This window comes from Chiloscyllium punctatum, chromosome 6 (genome assembly GCF_047496795.1).
Source record: "Chiloscyllium punctatum isolate Juve2018m chromosome 6, sChiPun1.3, whole genome shotgun sequence".
NCBI lineage: Eukaryota > Metazoa > Chordata > Chondrichthyes > Orectolobiformes > Hemiscylliidae > Chiloscyllium > Chiloscyllium punctatum.
The window spans coordinates 13,580,552-13,600,949 of record NC_092744.1 but is presented as its reverse complement, the minus strand read 5'-3'; the positions used below and the strand labels follow the sequence as shown (position 1 = coordinate 13,600,949).

General features: G+C 41.8%; 1 protein-coding gene across 3 annotated transcripts in view; it reads right to left on the bottom strand.

The window, feature by feature from the left end:
- The window catches only part of rnf13 (ring finger protein 13), a 259,925-nt gene that overhangs the window by 197,901 nt on the left and 41,626 nt on the right, over window positions 1-20,398 (bottom strand). For 2 of the 3 annotated variants that reach the window (XM_072572033.1, XM_072572034.1), the window contains 2 exons: window positions 6,496-6,630; window positions 4,885-4,965 (listed from right to left, as the gene is read on the bottom strand). In XM_072572033.1, the coding sequence (XP_072428134.1) occupies window positions 4,885-4,965; window positions 6,496-6,630 (216 nt within the window). Of the gene's footprint in view, window positions 1-4,884; window positions 4,966-6,495; window positions 6,631-13,056; window positions 13,149-20,398 lie in introns of all 3 variants that reach the window. The other variant, XM_072572035.1, reaches the window with a different exon arrangement.

The window sequence follows — 20,398 nt, the reverse complement described above, 5'->3', positions numbered from 1 at the left end:
ATGAGAGCACCAAAAATCAATAGGGAGCATTTCTGGGTATCCTTTCATATGTCCCGCCAAGTGAAACATTCAAAGATATTTTACAAAGCTAATTTGACACTGGGCATCTGAAAATTCTCTCTCATTGTTTCAGGTAAAGGCACCACAACTCCAAACTGAAATGCAGAGAAATTTCTTCAGAAGGTCATGAAACTTTGGAAATTAGGACCAATAGGGTCACGAGCTTACTCAATTACTGATCAAAGGGTGAGACTTAAGATTTTTAGATTCTTAAATAGGAATCAGGCAGGAAAGCAAAGGTCAAGGATAAGCTATGACCTGACCAAGTGGAACAGGTTCAAGGGGCTGTATGGTCTACTTGTGTTCCTATTATTAAGGTCTCAGACTTACAACTCAGATGTGCAAGCTTGTGCAATTGCAATCTCTATCACATCCCTGACCTTAATTATTCCATCGCTGGTGGTCATGCCTACAATGCTTGAATTCCCTCCCCTGTAGTGTTCTATATTTTAATTCACTCCTCAACACTAACTTGTTCAACAAAGCTTTTGGTTCTGTTGCAATATCTCATGTGGCTCAGTGTCAAATTAGCTTTGTAAAATATCTTTGAATGTTTCACTTGGCGGGACATATGAAAGGACTGTTATTGTTATTCAAAGAAGAAATAAACATGCATGCCACATTGTACCTCTAACAGTTTTTGGTGTCTCAAATCACTTCATAGCCAATTATAAATACTATACCTCAAAAGTGCCAACGTATGAAAATAATAGCCTGTGCACACCAAGGTCCAAGCAACAATTTTGATCTGCACATCAAAATACACAATGACAGGGATACCATAGCAATAGCATACTTCAGCATCAACTCAAAATGGGAAGAATGGGTTCCAAATAGAATGATAGTTTGGGGTATACAGTACTCGCATAGCACTTCTTACAATTAGACCAATTATCTAAAATAATGTACAGCTTCTTTTTTGCAAAATTATCATTCTTCCAAATTTTCTAGCTACCTGATAAGCAACTCTCTTCAAAGATGCAACCTATACTGTAGAACAGTCAGAACATGGACTTAACATGCAAATCAACATAACTAAATTAACCTTTTATCAGTTACTTACAGTTGACTAGCATTGTTGAAATATTCTGTTTGCAACATTCTTAGGAAAAGCAAATGTACAGTATAGCAAAGTTCTTGGGTCCATTGTTTATTGGTCACCGTGCAGAACTGAGAAAGTAAATTATTCTGAACTCTGCAGGTCAGCCGACTGTTTGACTCACAAGGTCATGTTTCTTTTGCATTGCCATTCAAAGATGCAAAGATTCTCCTTTTTCAAATGTGTTCTGACTGTTTACCAGGAAAAATGCTCTTAAATCTCTGGACAACACCACTCATACAAAGCAGTTTAATTATATACACGATATAGGATTGGATTAAGTCCTCTCCCTATTATCACCAAATTTTTGGATAGAGTTCCATCAGGCCTCCTTCATAGGCTAGCCACAATCCTAGCAGTTCCCACCAATTCTGCCCTAGGGGATGGAATTCCCACTGCTTGAATTTAGTCCACCTGCAGTACTTTGTGGAAAAACCTAGTTACCCTGCTGGATCTGAATCTCTAGGTGCATACAAGAATTTTCTTGTGTCTTAATGGATTAAATCCTGCACTCAAACTCACATTTGAAATGGAATACTTAAATGTGCCTGCTTTCCTGGATACCTTAATGGAGAAACTGGCCAGTGGGTTTGTTACAACCACAAACCTACATTTAACTGGTCAGTTTGGACTGCTATAGATCAGTGCACTATAAGATTGACTCCTTATCAGCAACACTGCAAATTGGCCAAATAGTTGGGGCCTAACAAAAAAGTCACACTACACCTGCTAGCTCGTGGAGGTGATTTGAGGCTCTGAAAAGGTTTTTTTTTGGATAGACCTGCTGGACTATGACTTTTGACCTTGTCCAACCCAGCTCAACACCAACACCTCCAGATACATGTGATATGACCAGCTACGTATCACAGGCAGCATCTAAAAAGCAACCTGCCAACTCCAGATCAAAAAAAAATGCATGTCAACATCTATATATCATCCTGTCACAATTCAAAGATGACTGAGCCCAATCTGAAACCAGGAGACAGTGAGGTTGCTTTTCCAACAGCCCAATCTGAAACCATCCAAGGCACTCCGTTAATGAATCTGTATATGGCACCGTGTTTGGCACTTCTAAACTGGCTAGCCTCTCTTCACACTTTGAAACCTGTATGAGCATGTGTACATTCCTGAATGAATGACAGAACATTGAAGTGTTATTATAATTATCTAGATCAAGTACAATTACTATTGCGTTTTAAAGAAACTTGCATATATTTTACAGTCACAGAAAACAGTTTAAATGCTCACTGAATTGGCAGGGGTATTCATTCTAAAAATGCCCTGTTGTGATCAGTGGAATGGAAAAACAAGACAGCAATTCTATTGTTTCCCACATGATCATAACTTATTAGCACATAATTTAGTGTTACCTTCTACACCAGAGACAACTCAGCAAATCATTAAGGGATGTATGAACATATATAACATGAATGTAGCACATCCACAACACTATCTATTAAAAGCTTCAATTTTGACTACGGCTCACTATGATCACACCTCCGGTCCTCCATACTAGCTTTCTAAATTTAAGCCTACTATTGAATTGAAGCACCACGTAGACAACAAGCACTTCCCTAGAGACCTCTGTGCAATCCTGGCTAGCCAAGGTCTAGGAGACAATATCACAACTTCTGGTGTTTACATCCCCCCCCACCACATTCAGTGCAGAAAGACATTTCAAAGAAATTCACAGAAGGATCAATCAAAATGTGACACCAAAATAGGTAACAGGCAAGGTAACCAAAATATTGGGAAAAGAGGTATATTTTAAGAAATGCCTTAAAAGGAACAGTTAGAGACAAAAAAAACTGCAGATGTTGGAATCCAACATAGACAAGCAGGAGGCTGGAATAACAGTAAGCCAGGCAGCATCAGGTGGTGGTGAGGTCAACGTTTCGGGTGTAACCCTTCTTCAGGATTAGGGGTGGTCAGGTGAACACAGGTAGAGGGCACGACCTGGTTGGTCAATGGAAGGAATGATTCCAGTTAGTAGCTGGATCAGAGGAAATGGAAGGGAGGAAGGGGAGGAAGGGGGGGGTGGCGCTGGGAAGGGAAGTTAGTTGAAATCGGAAAACTCAATATTGAGTCCTCTGGGCTATATGCTGCCCAGACGGAAGAGGAGGTCCATTCCACCAATTTGCACTTTGGTTCGTTGTGGCAATGGAGTCGGCGAAGGATGGTCATGTCGGAAAGGGAGCGGGAAGGGGAATTAAAATGGGTGGAGATTGTGAAGCCAGGTCAGCCCCTGCAGGCCTGGCCAAGTTGCTCAGTGAAAAGGTCCCCAGCGTTTACATTTGGTCTCCCTGATGTAGAGAAGACCACAACAGGAGCACCAGAGAAGAGAAACTGGGTTGGAGGAGAGACAGGTGAACCTTTGTCTCACCCAGAAGGACTGTTTGGGCCCCTGGATGGAGGTGAGAGGAGTTGTGTGCCAGCAGGTTTTGCACCTTTTCTGGCTGAAGGGGAAGGTACCTTGAGGTTCAGGGAGTTTGTTGGGAAGAGTGGCGTGAACCAAGGATTGGCAAATGGAACAGTGCTTGCAGAAGGCAGACAGATGGAGGGGAAAAGATGTTCTCAGTGGTGGGGTCTAATTGGAGTTGGCTGAAGCGTTTAAAGATGATGCATTGAATGTAGAGACTGGTGGGGTGTTAGGTGAGGACAAGGAGGTCAGTCTTTATTACCTTTAGTGGGGAGGGATTTAGTGGGGAGCAGTGGAGGGATGCCTGGATGTGGGGGGGGGGGGGGGGGGGAGCACGTTATCTAAAATAGGCAGACATGTACAATGCCTGGGAGTAGAATGTTTCCTCATCCAAGCAGGTGCAATGGAGGCGGAGAAATTGGGAAAACAGGATGAGTTCTTGCAGGATACTGGTTAGGAAGTGTAGTCCAGGTAGTTATGGAAGTCTGTGGGGTTATAGTCTCCATATGGATGTTTATTGTCGCCAGAGATGGAAATGGAGAGGTCAAGAAAGGGGGGGCAAGTGTACGAGATGGACCAAGTGAATTTAAAGGCGGGGTGGAAGCTGTGGGCTAAGTCAATGAATTGCTCCAGTTCAGCTTGTGTGCTGGATTGATGCAGTCATCAATGTAAAAGCAGAAGAGTTGGTGCACAGTGCCTGTGTGGGTTCTGAAGAGGAACGGTTAGACGTAGCCAACAGAGTCAAAAGTCACATGACATGGCTATAGTCCAACAGGTTCATTTAAAATCACAAGCTTTCGGAGTGCAGTCCCTTTGTCAGATGAAGTAAAGAGAAGACACAGGCACAATTTATAATCAGAGATCAAAAGATCACACAATGGTGAGTGGAGTGTTGACAGGCCGAATAATAAGGTGATCAAGAGTGTCAGACGCAGTGTGTAAAGTGTTAACAACTGAATAACTTATTAACTCAGCCCTTTGAATGATCCTTCGATCTCTCTAATAATAAGTTCTGTGCCTTCTCCTCCCTTCACCTGACAAAGGGGCAGCGCTCAAAGCTTGTGTTCTCAAATAAACCTGTTGGAATGTAACCTGGTGTTGAGACACTTCGGATGTTTTCCACCCCTGTCCAACACCGGCACCTCCACCTCATTAAAAGAAAGTGAGGTCAAAATTCAGGGAGATTTGTGGAAGGGTTTCCTGAGCTTAAGACCCAGACAGTGGGAAAAGGAACATGGATGACAGATTATTGTAGAAATCAGTGTTGATTCACAACAAGAGCTGCCCTCTTCACTTAATGAATTACCTTTAAACCATCTTTAGGAAGCCGGTAACCAAATCTTGATGGGAGATCATCAAAGTTCTGTGTTTGGTTATCAGCGGAGTGCTGAAAAATATTAACACAAAGAATTAGTTTCAGACAGCCATTAAATAGTGCATGATGTCATCATTAGATGTACAGTTTATATTTTGGGCGGCACGGTGGCACAGTGGTTAGCAGTGCTGCCTCACAGCGCCAGAGATCCGGGTTCAATTCCCGCCTCAGGCGACTAACTGTGTGGAGTTTGCACGTTCTCCCGTGTCTGCGTGGGTTTCCTCCGGGTGCTCCGGTTTCCTCCCACAGTCCAAAGATGTGCAGGTCAGGTGAATTGGCCATGCTAAATTGCCCGTAGTGTTAGGTAAGGAGTAAAGGTAGGGGTATGGGTGGGTTGCGCTTCGGCGGGGCAGTGTGGACTTGTTGGGCCGAAGGGCCTGTTTCCACACTGTAAGTAATCTAATCTAATCTAATGTGATCAAAATGTTTCCTGGTTATGCAGACTAAGTTTTGCGCAGAATTTAATTGAGGCAAATCAAACTAGGAAGCATACTGTAACATTAATTCAAAAACAATTTTTGAGATCTGGGCAACAATGAAAAGCAATTCTCCCAAGTTCTGAAGAGGACTCAGGTCAGACTCAAAACACTAACTCACTCTCTCTTCACAGTCACAGTTGACCTGCTAGGTTTCTCCAGTGCTTTGTTTTTATTTAATGAAAAGGAATTATCTGTTGTTCATTCATAGTTGCTCAAAGAACACTAACAATCAAATAGTGTGGGGCCTCAAGAGCACTCAGTTACATTTACATCAGAAAAACCGGTTTTCTTTCACTGAAATATACAAGTAGCCTTTTTGCAAATCTACAGCTCCTATAATTAATTTTTTTCCTGGTGCCATCTCACAAAATTATTCGTTAATGTAATTTAACAAGTTCCCTTCATTGAACTCAGGAGGGCAGAGCTGCGGACTCATAAAAATCTTTACACTAAGAACTAAACTCATCTTCATAAAACAGACATGGGATCAACTTCTTTCTGTATAACAATGTAATTTCATCATTGACTTTTCAGAGAAACCACCTCACTCAGCTCACACAAGAGATCATTGTCTCACTTTCCTAGGATACATAACTGGGGTAGCACGGTGGCTCAGTAGATGGCACTGCTGCCTCACAGCACCAGGGACGTGGGTTTGATTTCACCCTCAGGCAACTGTGTGGAGTTTGCACACTCTGGGTGCTCCAGTTTCCTCCCACAGTCCAAAGACATGCAGTTTAGAAAGATTGGCCGTGCTAAATTGCCCGTAGTGTCCTGGGAAGTGTAGGATAGTCATGTGAATTACAGGGATAGGGACGGTCTGGATGGGAAGCCCTTTGAAGGGCCAGTGTGGACTCAATGGGCTGAATGGCCTGCCTCTACTCTTTAGGGATTCTATGATCTATGGGCTCATCCATACTGTGACCACCCCCCGCTTATGTTAAAGAATTTTACACAAATTTATTTTGACAGAAATGCTGCCTTCCAAAACAAAACTAAAATTTAGACATTTTGCATTGCAATCAAAGTCTTGAATTTTTTTTTATATGAATGCTATACTTACTGCAATAATGTCACCTTCCACAGGCCACAGGTGGAGAAAAGCAACAAAATACACCATAAAGCTTATGTGAATCTGTGATGCAGATAAAATCAACAATCCCAATGGCAAAATCATCTTCAAAATTTGCTGTAAAACCTATTCAAGAAAAAGAAAATTAAACAGGTTTTATGTACAACAGACATTTACATAACACTTTAAATGAGCATTGTGAAGCAAAATACACATTACTGAACCACATAAGCAGACATTTAGTTAGATGGCAAACAGTTTGGTCAAAGAGGTGGATTTTAAATTGTGTCTTAAAAGGAGGAAAGCAAAATAGAGCAAAAGGGTACAATTACGAAATTTCCAAAGTTAGGGCTGAGGCAAGTGAAGGGACGGATACCAAAGACCGACTGATCAAAAACGAGGGACAGTTAAGAAGCCTAAATTAGATGTGCAATATCTACAAGGCTGAGTGTCTTTAGGAGATTTCAGAGCTAGAGAAGGGCAAGATTATGGAGGGATTTGAAAATAGGAATGAGAAAGTTAAAACCAAGATGTCGCTTAACTGGAAGCCAATGTAACAGGACATAACACAAAAGTAAGCAGCAGTTTTGAATAGACTCCAATTTAGAGGGCAGCTAAGTGCTGGCAATCCATGAGTATGTTGGAATAGTAGTAAAGTCTAGAAGAAACAAATGTCCAGTGATATTGTTAAAGCAAAGAGTAACTAAATCCCTATAAACTGGCATAATCCTCTCATCTTCACTGGATGATCATGCACTTCACATAATAGTTTTATTTTCAAGTTACTTAACTGATTATTCACATTAAGCGCCAGATCCCTCAGTGCATCAACCATTTAATCATAGAGTACCTAGAATTTCCATCTTCACTGCTTATATTTCCTAACTTTTTACTGAGTTTTGAGAAGATTTGTGGCTCAGGTTGAGGTTCTGGACATAGGTTTGCTCGCTGAGCTGGAAGGTTCATTTTCAGACGTTTCGTCACCATACTAGGTAACATCTTAAGTAAACCTCCAGACGAAGCACTGCTGATGATTCTTGTTTTCTATTTATATGTTTGGGTTTCTTTTGGTTGGTGATGTCATTTCTGTTCTTTTTCTCAGGGGATGGTAAATGGGGTCCAAGTCAGTGTGTTTGTTGATAGAGTTCTGGCTGGAATGCCATGCTTCTAGGAATTCACGTAAGTGTCCGATTGGCTTGTCCCAGGATGAATGCGTTGCATGGTATTTTGTAAATGACATTAGTTTTGCTTGTTGTGTGTATAGGGTCTTTTAAGTTCATTACCTGTTTTAGTGTGTTGGTGGGTTTGTGGGCTACCATGCTGCCATGATGTCTGAGTCGCCTGGCAGTCACCATGCAAGAACTGTAACATCACTACATTGGACAAACAAGCAGAAAACTAGCCACCAGGATACATGAACATCAACTAGCCAAAAAATGGCATGACCCTCTCTCACTAGTATCCTTACATACAGATAAGGAAGGACACCACTTTGACTGGGACAACGCATCCATCTTAGGACAAGCCAAACAGAGACACACGCAAGAATTCCTAGAAGCATGACATTCCAAACAGGAATTCTATCAACACACACACAGACTTGGACCAAATTTGTCACCCCCTGAGCAAAAGAACAGGAAGTGACATCACCAAAGAAACCCAAGCATATAAATAGAAAGCAAGAATCATCAGCAGTGCTTTGTCCAGAGACTCACTGAAAATGTTACCTAGTATGGTAACAAATGTCTGAAAATGAACCTTCCAGCTCAGCAAGTAACCCTGCATCCCTAACATTTTATATTCGTCAATAAAATGAAAATCATATGAGGCTCCTTGCTGAAAAGCTCATTTGAGCCCATTTCTTTTGGAGGAAAGGCACTCCATATTTCTATTATCCCACCAGGAAAATGTTTTTAAAAGCCTCTGGTATGAGACGAAGAGTGTTCAAACTGACTTGGAGTCCAAGAGAGCCAGGTCAAAAATAAAGGTCTAATAGAACCGGAATTAAAACCAAAACATAAACTGCTTTGATTAAAAACTACAGGTAGTTCTCCTATAATGCAAGTTTTTAGTATTAGTATTTAATAAACAGTCTGCTGCTTACTTTTTATTATGTCCTGTTACATTGGCTGATGTTAATGCAACTTGTAAATTGCCAAGTTTTTAAATAGAGTGAACTCCTATGCGCTGTTACACGATTCTCATGCCCAGCGCTAGGTGTCATGGTTAATCGGCATCAGATAATCAGTCAGCTCGTGCACTCTCTAGTGAAAAGTTTTGTGAAAGCCATTACGTATTACTTGTGCTAATAGACTTGGAAAAGCATCTTGAAAATGTCTCTTCAGCCTGAGGATAAGAAGCTGGGAGCAATGTATTAATTTAAAAATTTAGAGTTGGGATAAGAGTGAAATTTCACTGGAACTGACTAACAGTAAAAAGGACAGTGTTGAGGAGCAGTTTGAAACTTGATTTTGTTTTTAGATTACTTACAGTGTGGAAACAGGCCCTTCGGCCCAACAAGTCCACACCGCCCCGCCGAAGTGTAACCCATCCATACCCCTACATCTACATCTACCCCTTACCTAACACTACGGGCAATTTAGCATGGCCAATTCACCTGACCTGCACATCTTTGGACTGTGGGAGGAAACCGGAGCACCCGGAGAAAACCCACGCAGACACGGGGAGAACGTGCAAAACTCCACACAGTCAGTGGCGGGAACTGAACCCGGGTCTCTGGCGCTGTGAGGCAGCAGTGCTAACCACTGTGCCACCCCGTGTATCAAGAGCTTTTTTCTCTTTCTGTTTAAAAACTATCTTCAGATGTTAAAGAATATCTGCAGACTCATGTGGATCTGTTTCAGTGACTAATCATTATGGTAACCAACTGCAAAAAAAAAAATCAGCAGTGTCTTGGGAATTAGTCAGTCAGCTGCTCAAGGTAGTCAGAATCAAGAAAGTCTGCACATAGTGGGTGAGGGAGAGAATGGTGGGTGGCACACTGTTACTTTTGGTGCATGTGTGAGGATGTCCTGAAAGGGTAAGTATACTATGCAGAAGAGAATCCTTTTTCTGATGAAGGTCTTATGCCCAAAACATCAATTCTCCTAATCCTTGGACGTTGCCTGCCCTGCTGTGCTTTTCCACCACCACACTCTACTCTGATCTCCAGCATCTGCAATCCTCACTTTCTCCTATGTGGATGAGTTTCAGGGTTAATCAGGGTCAGATGTTAGCAAGGATGAATGAGTGGAGAAGATGTTGCAGTAAATGGTGGGTACAGTAGCAGAAATAGAGTAAGTGTGAAGTATCAACGAGAAATGGTGGCACTTTGAGTAGAGAAGGGCATCGATTTTCTTCCAACATTCGGTGCATTCCTTCAGGTGGTTGAGGCTGCACTGGCCTGAACGGTAACCCTGATCCAGGTTGGCGTGGTTCTAGTAGAATGGTGTCCTCTGTTGGCCTTGGAGAAAAGGGTGTCCTGCCTCAACATCACACTATCCCCAGCATCTCCATGTCCCTGCCCACAAAGAGAGGCACCAATTTTCCATTGTCTGCCACATCCAGGGTCAACGTCAGGAACCAGAGGGCAGCTCTTGGTTGAGTGCACAATATCTTTTTAAAGATGGTGTTGCAACTCAGATGTTGGTGAATTCTGGGATATCCAGGAAATGGTGAGTTGTTTTGAAAATAGCACATGGTATGATGGTGCTAGAATGTGCGAGAGGGGCAGCAAAGGATGGGGGAGGTATGAAGTCAGGCAGGCTTTGTAAAATAGGGTGATAGACATTTCATGATGCGAAACCCTCAAAAATTCTCAGTTTTGTCAAGTTTAAGATTCAGCCCTTGATCTATCAAAGCAGCTTTCATTCTAGCAACTGACTTACCCAGCATTACCACTGGATGGGATCAGAAGACTGGCTAGAATGTCGTGCAGCCAGCAGGTATAGATGCCAAACTAGAGTAATCAGTTGAAAATTCTTTCTGTAGGTTGCATTATTTCTACTGCACAATTTTCAACAACACGGCATTGCAACTACTTTTAGGCCAACTTTTTTTTCCATTTTTTTTAAAATTGAGTTCATATTTCACCACCGGGCATGGTGTGTCTTGAACTAATTTCCCCAGCTAGCATTCTGGTTTCCAAGTCTAGGGACATTAGCACCACCTCTACTGTTTCTCTCCTTCCTGGTTTCTACACCTCCAACCCCCAGTTCCCCAATCCTTTAAAACTGCTCTTAAATTGCTATAAAACGAAATAGAATGCTCTTGATTCCTCTAGCTTGCCACAAAGTAATTATCCAATTGACTTTGGTGAATTTGGCTGAACATGACATACAGAAATTTAATTTAGACTACTGGTATTGCTCCAGTGTAATATAAAACCAGTTTTACATGAATTAGGGACAGGTAATAAATGCTGTCCTAACCTGTGACATCCTCATCCCAGGAGGAAAAAACGTTGCTGAGGATGGGTAAGGAGTGCTGTGCATAATACCTCAATTTATTGTTGCATCAACATGGAATTGAATCCAAATTAGATATTTGGAAGTTGGAAGCAAACTAATCTGAGAACAAGTCAGGAGAATGAATTGCAAATACACAAGGAACAAAAAAAAACAAAAACTGTGATGCTGGAAATGAAACAAAAACAGAAATTGCTGGAAAAATTCGGGTCTGGCAGCATCTGTGGAGAGAAAGCAGAATCAATGTTTTGGGTCCAGTGATCTTTCTTCAAAACTCTACCAGCTAGGGAAGGTGGTAGTACGGTGAAGACAAAGGGTGAGGTTAAAGAAGTGAGAGGATAGGGCCAGTCCTTGCTCAGAGCAAGCAACAGGACAAATAGTGGTAAGCTGCATCAGGAGAAAAGTTGATAATGAGGAGAGCTAATAATTGAAAATGGATCAGCTGTACTGCAAATTGCCCAAGTGATGACAATCCTGGGGTATAAGGTGGGTGACAGAGGGGTGATCAGGTCCTAAAGTTATTGAACTCAATATGGAGTCCTTAAGGCTGCAGAGTTCTCAAATAGGAAACAAGATGCTGATCTTCCAGCTTGTGCTGAGCCTCATTGGAGTACTGCAGTAGGCCTGAGTCAAAAACTTTGGCCAGGAACATGCTATTTTGAAGTGGCAGACAAATAGAAGCTTGAGGTCATTTTTATGTAATGGAGGATTCCCCACAATGGCTGGTAAGATCCTCAGCCACATCCAACCTATTTTGCGCACTATGGTCCTCATCCCTTCTCTTCCCCCCTCAGAACACCAATACAGTCCCCAGTCTTCACTTTACATCCCACCAGTATCTGGATCCAAAGGATTGTAAACTGCAATTTTTGCCAGCTCCAGAAACATATTCCCCTCCCCTCGCTTTTTCAGCATTCTGTAGGAATCGTTCTCTCCAGGACACTCTGTCCTCGAGATATTAAACAGTTAATTTGCTCTGCTGACCTGCAGGAAATTAGATATCCCCAGGGTAGGGTGGGATATCATTGTTCTACAGGTAGAATGTAAGGAATTTACATTCCCATCTCTTGGCATTCAAAGCAATTTGCATGGTCATTTCAGAGTTATTCAAAAGCCAATTTACATTATCATCTCCTACTATTTACATTTTCATCCCCCATTCAGAAATTAATAAAAACATTACAGTTGGAATTTTGACTACTCCCTGTAGTTAAAACTATTTGCAACAGATTTGACCATTAAGGGATGATTTACGTTATATGGTCAAGTCACTGCATTGTGCCTTGAGTGGCACGTGACTGCAGGGATGTAGCTGGGGTTTATGTGATGTAAAGATTTTATATAAAGGAGAGAAGGCAATGTCAACACTTTGGGTTCATTGACGCTTCATCAGAATAAGTAGCTAGGAAAAAGTGGCATACCTGCTGAAGACTGGTGAGGCTCAGTAGTAATTAAAGTGAGGGGAAAGGTGGAGACAGAGCGCAGAGGGAGTGAAAGACAGACAAACCGAGATGGATGATGGTAAGCCATGGAAAAAGGAAAAACTGATATTGGGGACCATTTGTAGCTGACAACCTGAAGTGGCAGATTCAAACCACTACAAATGGCGGAGGAAAGATCACAGAAGTGCTTCACAGGAGGCTCCCAAGCACTGAGGATATCACAGAGATAGGGGACGAAACGTCTGCAACACAAATTCCCAGCTCGGTGAACAGTACCACAACGAGCACCAAAGCTACAAATCTTCTCACATACAGACAGCTTTCAGCTCAAAGTATGATAAGAATGGTAATAAATCACCAAAGACAGAGCTGAAAAATTCTTGAGGCTTGAGAGGTCATAGCTCCTGATACCCAAGCGTTTAGGGCAGCCAAAAAAAAATGAATGAGTCAAACTAGAGTCAAAATACAAGTACATATTACTTGAACTAAGATGCTTTGGTTGGAAAACACCAGTTTATGAATAATTAAAAAGAATGTTACAATTAAATTGTAGCCTTAAGCACTTGAAGATATTAGAGTTTTTGAATTGTGAGAGGCAACCAAATTAAATTTAGAGACATACAAGAAAATAATACATAATATACCTAAGACTTCGTATCGAAGTATCTTCGTACCAAAGGTGGCAGCAGAAATGGTGACTTTTCGTTGTACTGAGCATGTCACAATAAACCTAATTCTAATAAAGAGGACAAATGAAGCAAAGGGAAGTGAGTCAAAAAGTCAAAGCAGGCAGGGACAAGGTAGAACAAATAAATTAAACAGCATTTATTTCAATACAAGGGGCCTAAACAGGGAAGGTAGATGAACTCAGGGCATGGTTAGCAACATGGGATTGGGATATCATAGCAATTACAGAAACATGGCTCAGGGATGGGCAGGACTGGCAGCTTAATGTTCCAGGATACAAATGCTACAGGAAGGATAGAAAGAGAGGCAAGAGAGGAGGGGGAGTGGCATTTTTGATAAGGGATAGCATAACAGCTGTGCGGAGGGAGGATATTCCCAGAAATACATCCAGGGAGGTTATTTGGGTGGAACTGAGAAATAAAGAAAGGGATGATCACCTTATTGGGATTGTATTATAAATCCCCCAATAGTCAGAGGGAAATTGAGAAACACACTTGTAAGGAGGTCTCAGCGATCTGTAAGAATAATAGGGTAATTATGGTAGGGGTTTTAACTTTCCAAACATCGACTGCGACTGCCATAGTGTTAAGGGTTTAGATGGAGAGCAATTTCTCAAGTGTGTACAAGACAATATTCTGATTCAGTATGTGGATGTACCTACTAGAGAAGGTGCAAAACTTGACCTACTCTAGGGAAATAAGGCAGGGCCGGTGACTGATGTCAGTAGGGGTGCACTTTAGGGCCAGCGACCACAATTCTATTAGTTTGAAAATAGTGATGGAAAAGGATAGATCAGATCTAAAAGTCGAAGTTCTAAATTGGAGAAAGGCCAATTTTGACAGTATTAAGCAAGTACTTTCAAAAGCTGATTGGAGGCAGTTGTTCACAGGTGAAGGGAAGGCTGGAAAATGGGAAGCCTTCAGAAATGAGATAACAAGAATCCAGAGAAAGCATATTCCTGTCAGGGTGAAAGGGAAGACTGGTAGGTATAAGGAATGCTGGATACTAAAGAAATTGAGGGCTTGGTTAAGAAAAAGAAGGAAGGAAGCATATGTCAAGTATAGACAGGATAGATCAAGTGAATCCTTAGAAGAGTATAAAGAAAGTAGGAGCATACTTAAGAGGGAAATCAGGAGGGCAAAACGGGGACATGAGATAGCGTTGGCAAATAGGATTAATGAGAATCCAAAGGGGTTTTACAAATATATTAAGGACAAAAAGGGTAACTAGGGAGAGAACAGGGTCAGCAAGGCAGCCTTTGTGTGGAGCCACAGAAAATGAGGGAAGATACTAAATGAATATTTTGCATCAGTATTTACTGTGGAAAAGGATATGAAAGATATAGACTGTAGGGAAATAGATGGTGACATTTTGCAACATGTTCAGATTACAGAGGAGGAAGTGCTGGATGCCTTGAAATGGTTAAAAGTGGATAAATCCCCAGGACCTGATCAGGTGTACCCGAGAACTCTGTGGGAAGCTAGAGAAATGATCGCTGGAACGCTTGCTGAGATATTTGTATCATCGATAGTCACAGGTGATGTGCCGGAAGACTGGAAGTTGGCAAACGTGGTGCCATTGTTTAAGAAGGGCGGTAAAGACAAGCCAGCGAACTACAGACCGGTGAGCCTGACCTCGGTGGTGGGAATCCTGAGGGACAGGATGTATGTGTGTTTGGAAAGTCAAGGACTGATTTGGGATAGTCAACATGGCTTTGTGCGTGGGAAATCATGTCTCACAAACTTGATTGAGTTTTGAAGTAACAAAGATGATTGATGAGGGCAGAGCAGTAGATGTGATCTATATGGACTTCAGTAAGGCATTTGACAAGGTTCCCCATGGGAGACTGATTAGCAAGCTTAGATCTCATGGAATAAAGGGAGAATTAGCCATTTGGATACAGAACTGGCTCAAAGGTAGAAGACAGAGGGTAGTGGTGGAGGGTTGTTTTTCAGACTGGAGGTCTGTGACCAGTGGAGTGCCACAAGGATCAGTGCTGGGCCCTCTACTTTTTGTCATTTACATAAATGATTTGGTTGCGAGCATAAGAGGTACACCTCGTAAGTTTGCAGATGACACCAAAATTGGAGGTGTAGTGCACAGCGAAGAGGGTTACCTCAGATTACAACAGGATCTGGACCAGATGGACCAATGGGCTGAAGTGGCAGTGGAGTTTAATTCAGATTAATGCGAGGTGCTGCATTTTGGGAAAACAAATCTTCGAAGGACTTATACACTTAATGGTAAGGTCCTCTAGAGTGTTGCTAAACAAAAAGACCTTGGAGTGCAGGTTCATAGCTCCTTGAAAGTGGAGTCGCAGGTAGATAGGATAGTGAAGGCGGTGTTTGGTATGCGTTCCTTTATTAGTCAGAGAATTGAGCACAGGAGTTGGGAGGTCATGTTGTGGCTGTACAGGACATTGGTGAGGCCACTGTTGGAATATGGCGTGCAATTCTGGTCTCCTTCCTATCGGAAAGATGTTGTGAAACTTGAAAGGGTTCAGGAAAGATTTACAAGGATGTTGCCAGGGTTGGAGGATTTGAGCTATAGGGAGAGGCTGGACAGGCTGGGGCTGTTTTCCCTGGAGTGTCGGAGGCTGAGGGGTGACCTTATAGAGGTTTACAAAATTATGAGGGGCATGGATAGGATAAATAGACAAAGTCTTTTCGCTGGGTTCGGGGAGTCCAGAACTAGAAGGCATAGGTTTAGGGTGAGGGGGGAAAAGATTTTAAAGAGACCTAAGGGGCAACGTTTTCACGCAGAGGGTGGTACGTTTATGGAATGTGCTGCCAGAGGAAGTGGAGGAGGCTGGTACAATTGCAGCTTTTAAAAAGCATTTGAATGGGTGTATGAATAGGAAGGGTTTGGAGGGATATGGGCCAGGTGCTGGCAGGTGGGACTAGATTGGGGGTTGGGATATCTGGTCAGCATGGACGAGTTGGACCGAAGGGTCTGTTTCCATGCTGTATATCTCTATGACTCTATGATAGGATCATAACACTACCTTGTGCAAATCTCTCAAAACCTAGTGACTACTTTTGACTGCTCAACCAACCTGTTGATATATTTGTCAAACAAAAAAAAACTTAATGACATGGGTTTTTAAATTAATTTTCATTTGAATGCATTCTGAAATGTGGAATGGGATTTTCAATTAAAAACCCCCAATTAAAAATCCCATTCCACATTTCAGAATGCATTCAAATGCACACACATTTCAGTTAGGAAGTAGCAAGGAATTCCATGAGATTATTCTAAAAAATGGTGAATACTGAGTAATCGCTACAAACTAAGTCCAAACAAAATATGGACTATCCTGTGAAGAGAGATCAAATGGACTTTTGTAATATTCCCTCCAGTTTGGAACAATGAGGTACAATTTAATTGAAACATTCAAGCTTTAAAAGGGTTAAATGGTAAACATTAGGAGGATGCTTTCCCTGGTTGGACAAACTAGATTTAGGATGGTCATAACATTCGGGTAAGCTATTTAGGACTGAAATGACAAGGACCTTCTCTATGCCGAGTTCTCTACTGCAAATAGTTATGAACACAGTGTATATTTAAGTCACAGACTTTTGGTTGTACAGGTAGTTCCGTGGGTTGCAAAAGGGTTTTATTCTGGAATCTGTACCCAAGTTGAAACACAATGCAGGACAACATAAAGCAGCTTTTCTGAAGTCCAGGAAATGTGCATGTCAGGCCTTTGAAATTATAATTTGTGGTATTGTGTTCAAAAATCAGGGAGACCTTGTAAAGGGAATCAGGGAACATGGGAACATGCAGAAATGTTTGGTTGATGTAGTCAATTAGTCATGATCTTATTGAAAGGCAGAGGAAGCGCAAAGAACCAAACAGCTTAACACTTTTTATTTAGAGAGAGTCACAGATGTACAGTGTGGAAACAGACCCTTTGGTCCAACTTGTCCATGCTGACCAGATACCCTAACCTAATCTAGTCCCATTTGCCAGCACTTTGCCCATATCCCTTCAAACCCTTTCTATTCATATATCCATCCAGATGCCTTTTAAATGCTGTAATTGAACTAGCCTCCACCACTTCCTCTGGCACCTCATTCCGTACATGTACCACTCTCTGCGTGAGAAAGTTGCTCTTTAGGTCTCTGTTATATCTTTCCCCTCCCATCCTGAACCTATGCCCTCTAGTTCTGGACTCCCCCCACCCCGGGGAAAAGATGTGTCTATTTATCCTCTCCATGCCCCTCATGATTTTATAAACCACTATAAAGTCACTCCTCAGCCTTCGAAACTCCAGGGGAAACATCCAGTCTACTCAGCCTGTCTTTATAGGTCAAATCCTCCAACGTGGAGGATTTACAAGGTCCTTGTAAATCTTTTTTCAACCCTTTCAAATTTCACAACATCCTTCTGATAGGAGGGAGACCAGAATTGCACGCGATATCCCAAAAGTGGCCTAACCAATCTCCTGTACAGCTGCAACATGACCTCCCAATTCCGATACTCAATGCTCTTATCAATAAAGGAAAGCATACCAAACGTCATCTTCATTATCCTATCTCCCTGTGACTCTACTTTCAAGGAACTATGAACCTGCACTTCAGGATCTCTGTTCAGCAACACTCCCTTGGATCTTACCATTAAGTATAAAAGTCCTGCTCTGATTTGCCTTTCCAAAATGCAGCACCTTGCACTTACCGAAATTAAACTCCATCTGCCACTCCTCAGCCCATTGGTGCATCTGAGCAAGATCCCATTGTACTCTCAGGTAACCTACTTTGCTGTCCACTACACCTCCAATTTTGGTGGCATCGGCAAACTTATTAAACATACCTTTGTTCACATCCAAATAATTTCTAAAAATGACAAAAAGCAGTACACCCAGCATCAATCCTTGTGGCACTCCACTGGCCACAGGCCTCCAGTCTGAAAAGCAACCCTCCACCACCACCCCTTGCCTTCTACCTTCAAGTCAATTCTGTATCCAATGGCTAGTTCACCCTGCATTCTAGGAGATCTAACCTTGCTAACTAGTGTCCCATGAGGGACCTTGTCAAATGCCTGACTGAAGTCCACATAGATTACGTCCACCACTCAGCCCTCCTTAATCCTCTTTGTTACTTCAAAAAAACTCATGCTCATGAGACATGATTTTCCACACACAAAGCCACTTTGACTATCCCTAGTTAGTCCTTGCTCTTCCAAATACATGTAAACCCTATCCCCCAGGATTCCCTCCATCAATTTGCCCACCACAGACGTCAGGCTCACTGGTCTATAGTTCCCTGGCTTGTCCTTACCACCTTTCTTAAACAGTGGCACCACGATAGCCAACCTCCAGTCTTCCAGCACCTCACCTTGACTATTGATAATAATACAAACATCTCAGTAAAGAGGCCCCTGCAATCAACTCCCTAGCTTCTCAAAGAGCTCTGGCATACACCTGATCAGGTCCTGGGGATTTATCCACTTGTGTGTTTCAAGACATCCGACACTTCCTCCTCTGTAATATGGACATTTTGCAAGATGTCACCATCTATTTCCCTACATTCTATATCTTCCATGTCCTTTTCCACAATAAATACTGATGCAAAATACTTGTTTAGTATCTCGCCCATTTTCTGCAGCTCCACACAAAGGCCACCTTGCTGATCTTTGAAGGCCCTATTCTCTCCCTAATTACCCTTTTGTCCTTAATGCATTTGTAAACACCCTTTGGATTCTCCTTAATTCTTCTTGCTGAAGCTATCTCGAGTCCCCTTTTCACCCTTTTGATTTCCCTCTTAAGTATACTCCTGTTGCCTTCATATTCTAAGGATTCACTCAATCTATCCAGTCTATACCTGACATATGCTTCCTTCTTTTTCTTAACCAAAACCTCAATTTCTCTAGTCATCCACCATTCTCTACATCTACCAGCCTCCCCTTTTAACCCAAACAGGAATGTACGGTCTTTGGACTCTTGTTACGTCATTTTGAAGACTTCCCTTTACCTGCGAACATCTGCCCCCAGTCAGCTTTTGAAAGCTCTTAATACCATCAAATTAGCCTTCCTCCAATTTAGAACTTCAACTTTTAGATATGGTTCTATCCTTTAACATCATTATTTTAAAACTAATAGAATTATGGTCGCTGGCCCCAAAGTGCTCCCCCCACTGACACCTCGGTCACCTGTCCTGCCTATTTCCCAAGAGTAAGTCAAGTTTCGCATCTTCTCTAGTAAGTGCATCTTACATACTGAATCAGAAAATTTTCTTGTACACACTTAAGAAATTCCTCTCCATCTAAATCCTTAACACTATGGCAGTCCCAGTCTATGTTTGAGAAGTTAAAATCCCTATCATAACCACCCTAGTATTCTTACAGATAACCCAAATCTCCTTACAAATTTGCTTGGAGAAATAGACTGCAGATGCTGGAGATCAGAGTCGAGTGTGTGGTGCTGGAAAAGCACAGCAGGCGAATCAAAGTTTCGGGTATAAGCCCTTCATCAGGAACGAGAAGGCTTATGCCCGAAACGTTGATTCTCCTGCTTCTTGGATGTTACAAATTTGTATCTCAATTTCCTGCTGAATATTAGGGAATCTATTACACAATCCGAATAAGGTGATCATCCCTTTATCAGTTCCACCTAAATAAATTCCCTGGATGTATTCCCAAGAATATCTTCCCAATAATGCCCACACATACCAGCAAGGCTATAGCACATTGAGTACCACTGCAAACACAAACATATGACATACATACATGAACGCACAGTTGCGATCCAAATCTTATGAATAAAGACAGAGAGTAAAACCAGTAAAGAATTAATGAGTAAATAAAAAGAACGTAGACTTGCACACAACAATAAGTTAAAGGCAACCTCAAAATCATCTCAACGGAGTTAAAACATTCAATCACTTGGGCTTGAATAGCAATATACACAAGTGTCAGATGTTACTCAGTAAACTACACAGCAATGCCGAGATTCATTTTCAGAATCTTCATCTGGAGGCTCACTGAATGTGTTACCCAATATGGTGACAAAACATCTGAAAATGAACCTTCCAGCTCAGTGAGCAAACCTACACCCAGAACCTCAACCTGAGCTACAATATCTTCAAAACTCGCTTACAAGGCAGAGAATCTGAACACCACAAATATGCTGAATTTTTCTGATTAATCAAGAGGTTCTTTTAAATCTGATTCTATGTTTAACATGGGCAGTTTAGGGAAATAAAACTACAAAAGAAACCTGCAAAACATGACCATCTCAAATATTTTCTGATTTGACTATAATATGGACTATATATTGTATCTAATTCATAATCACAACTC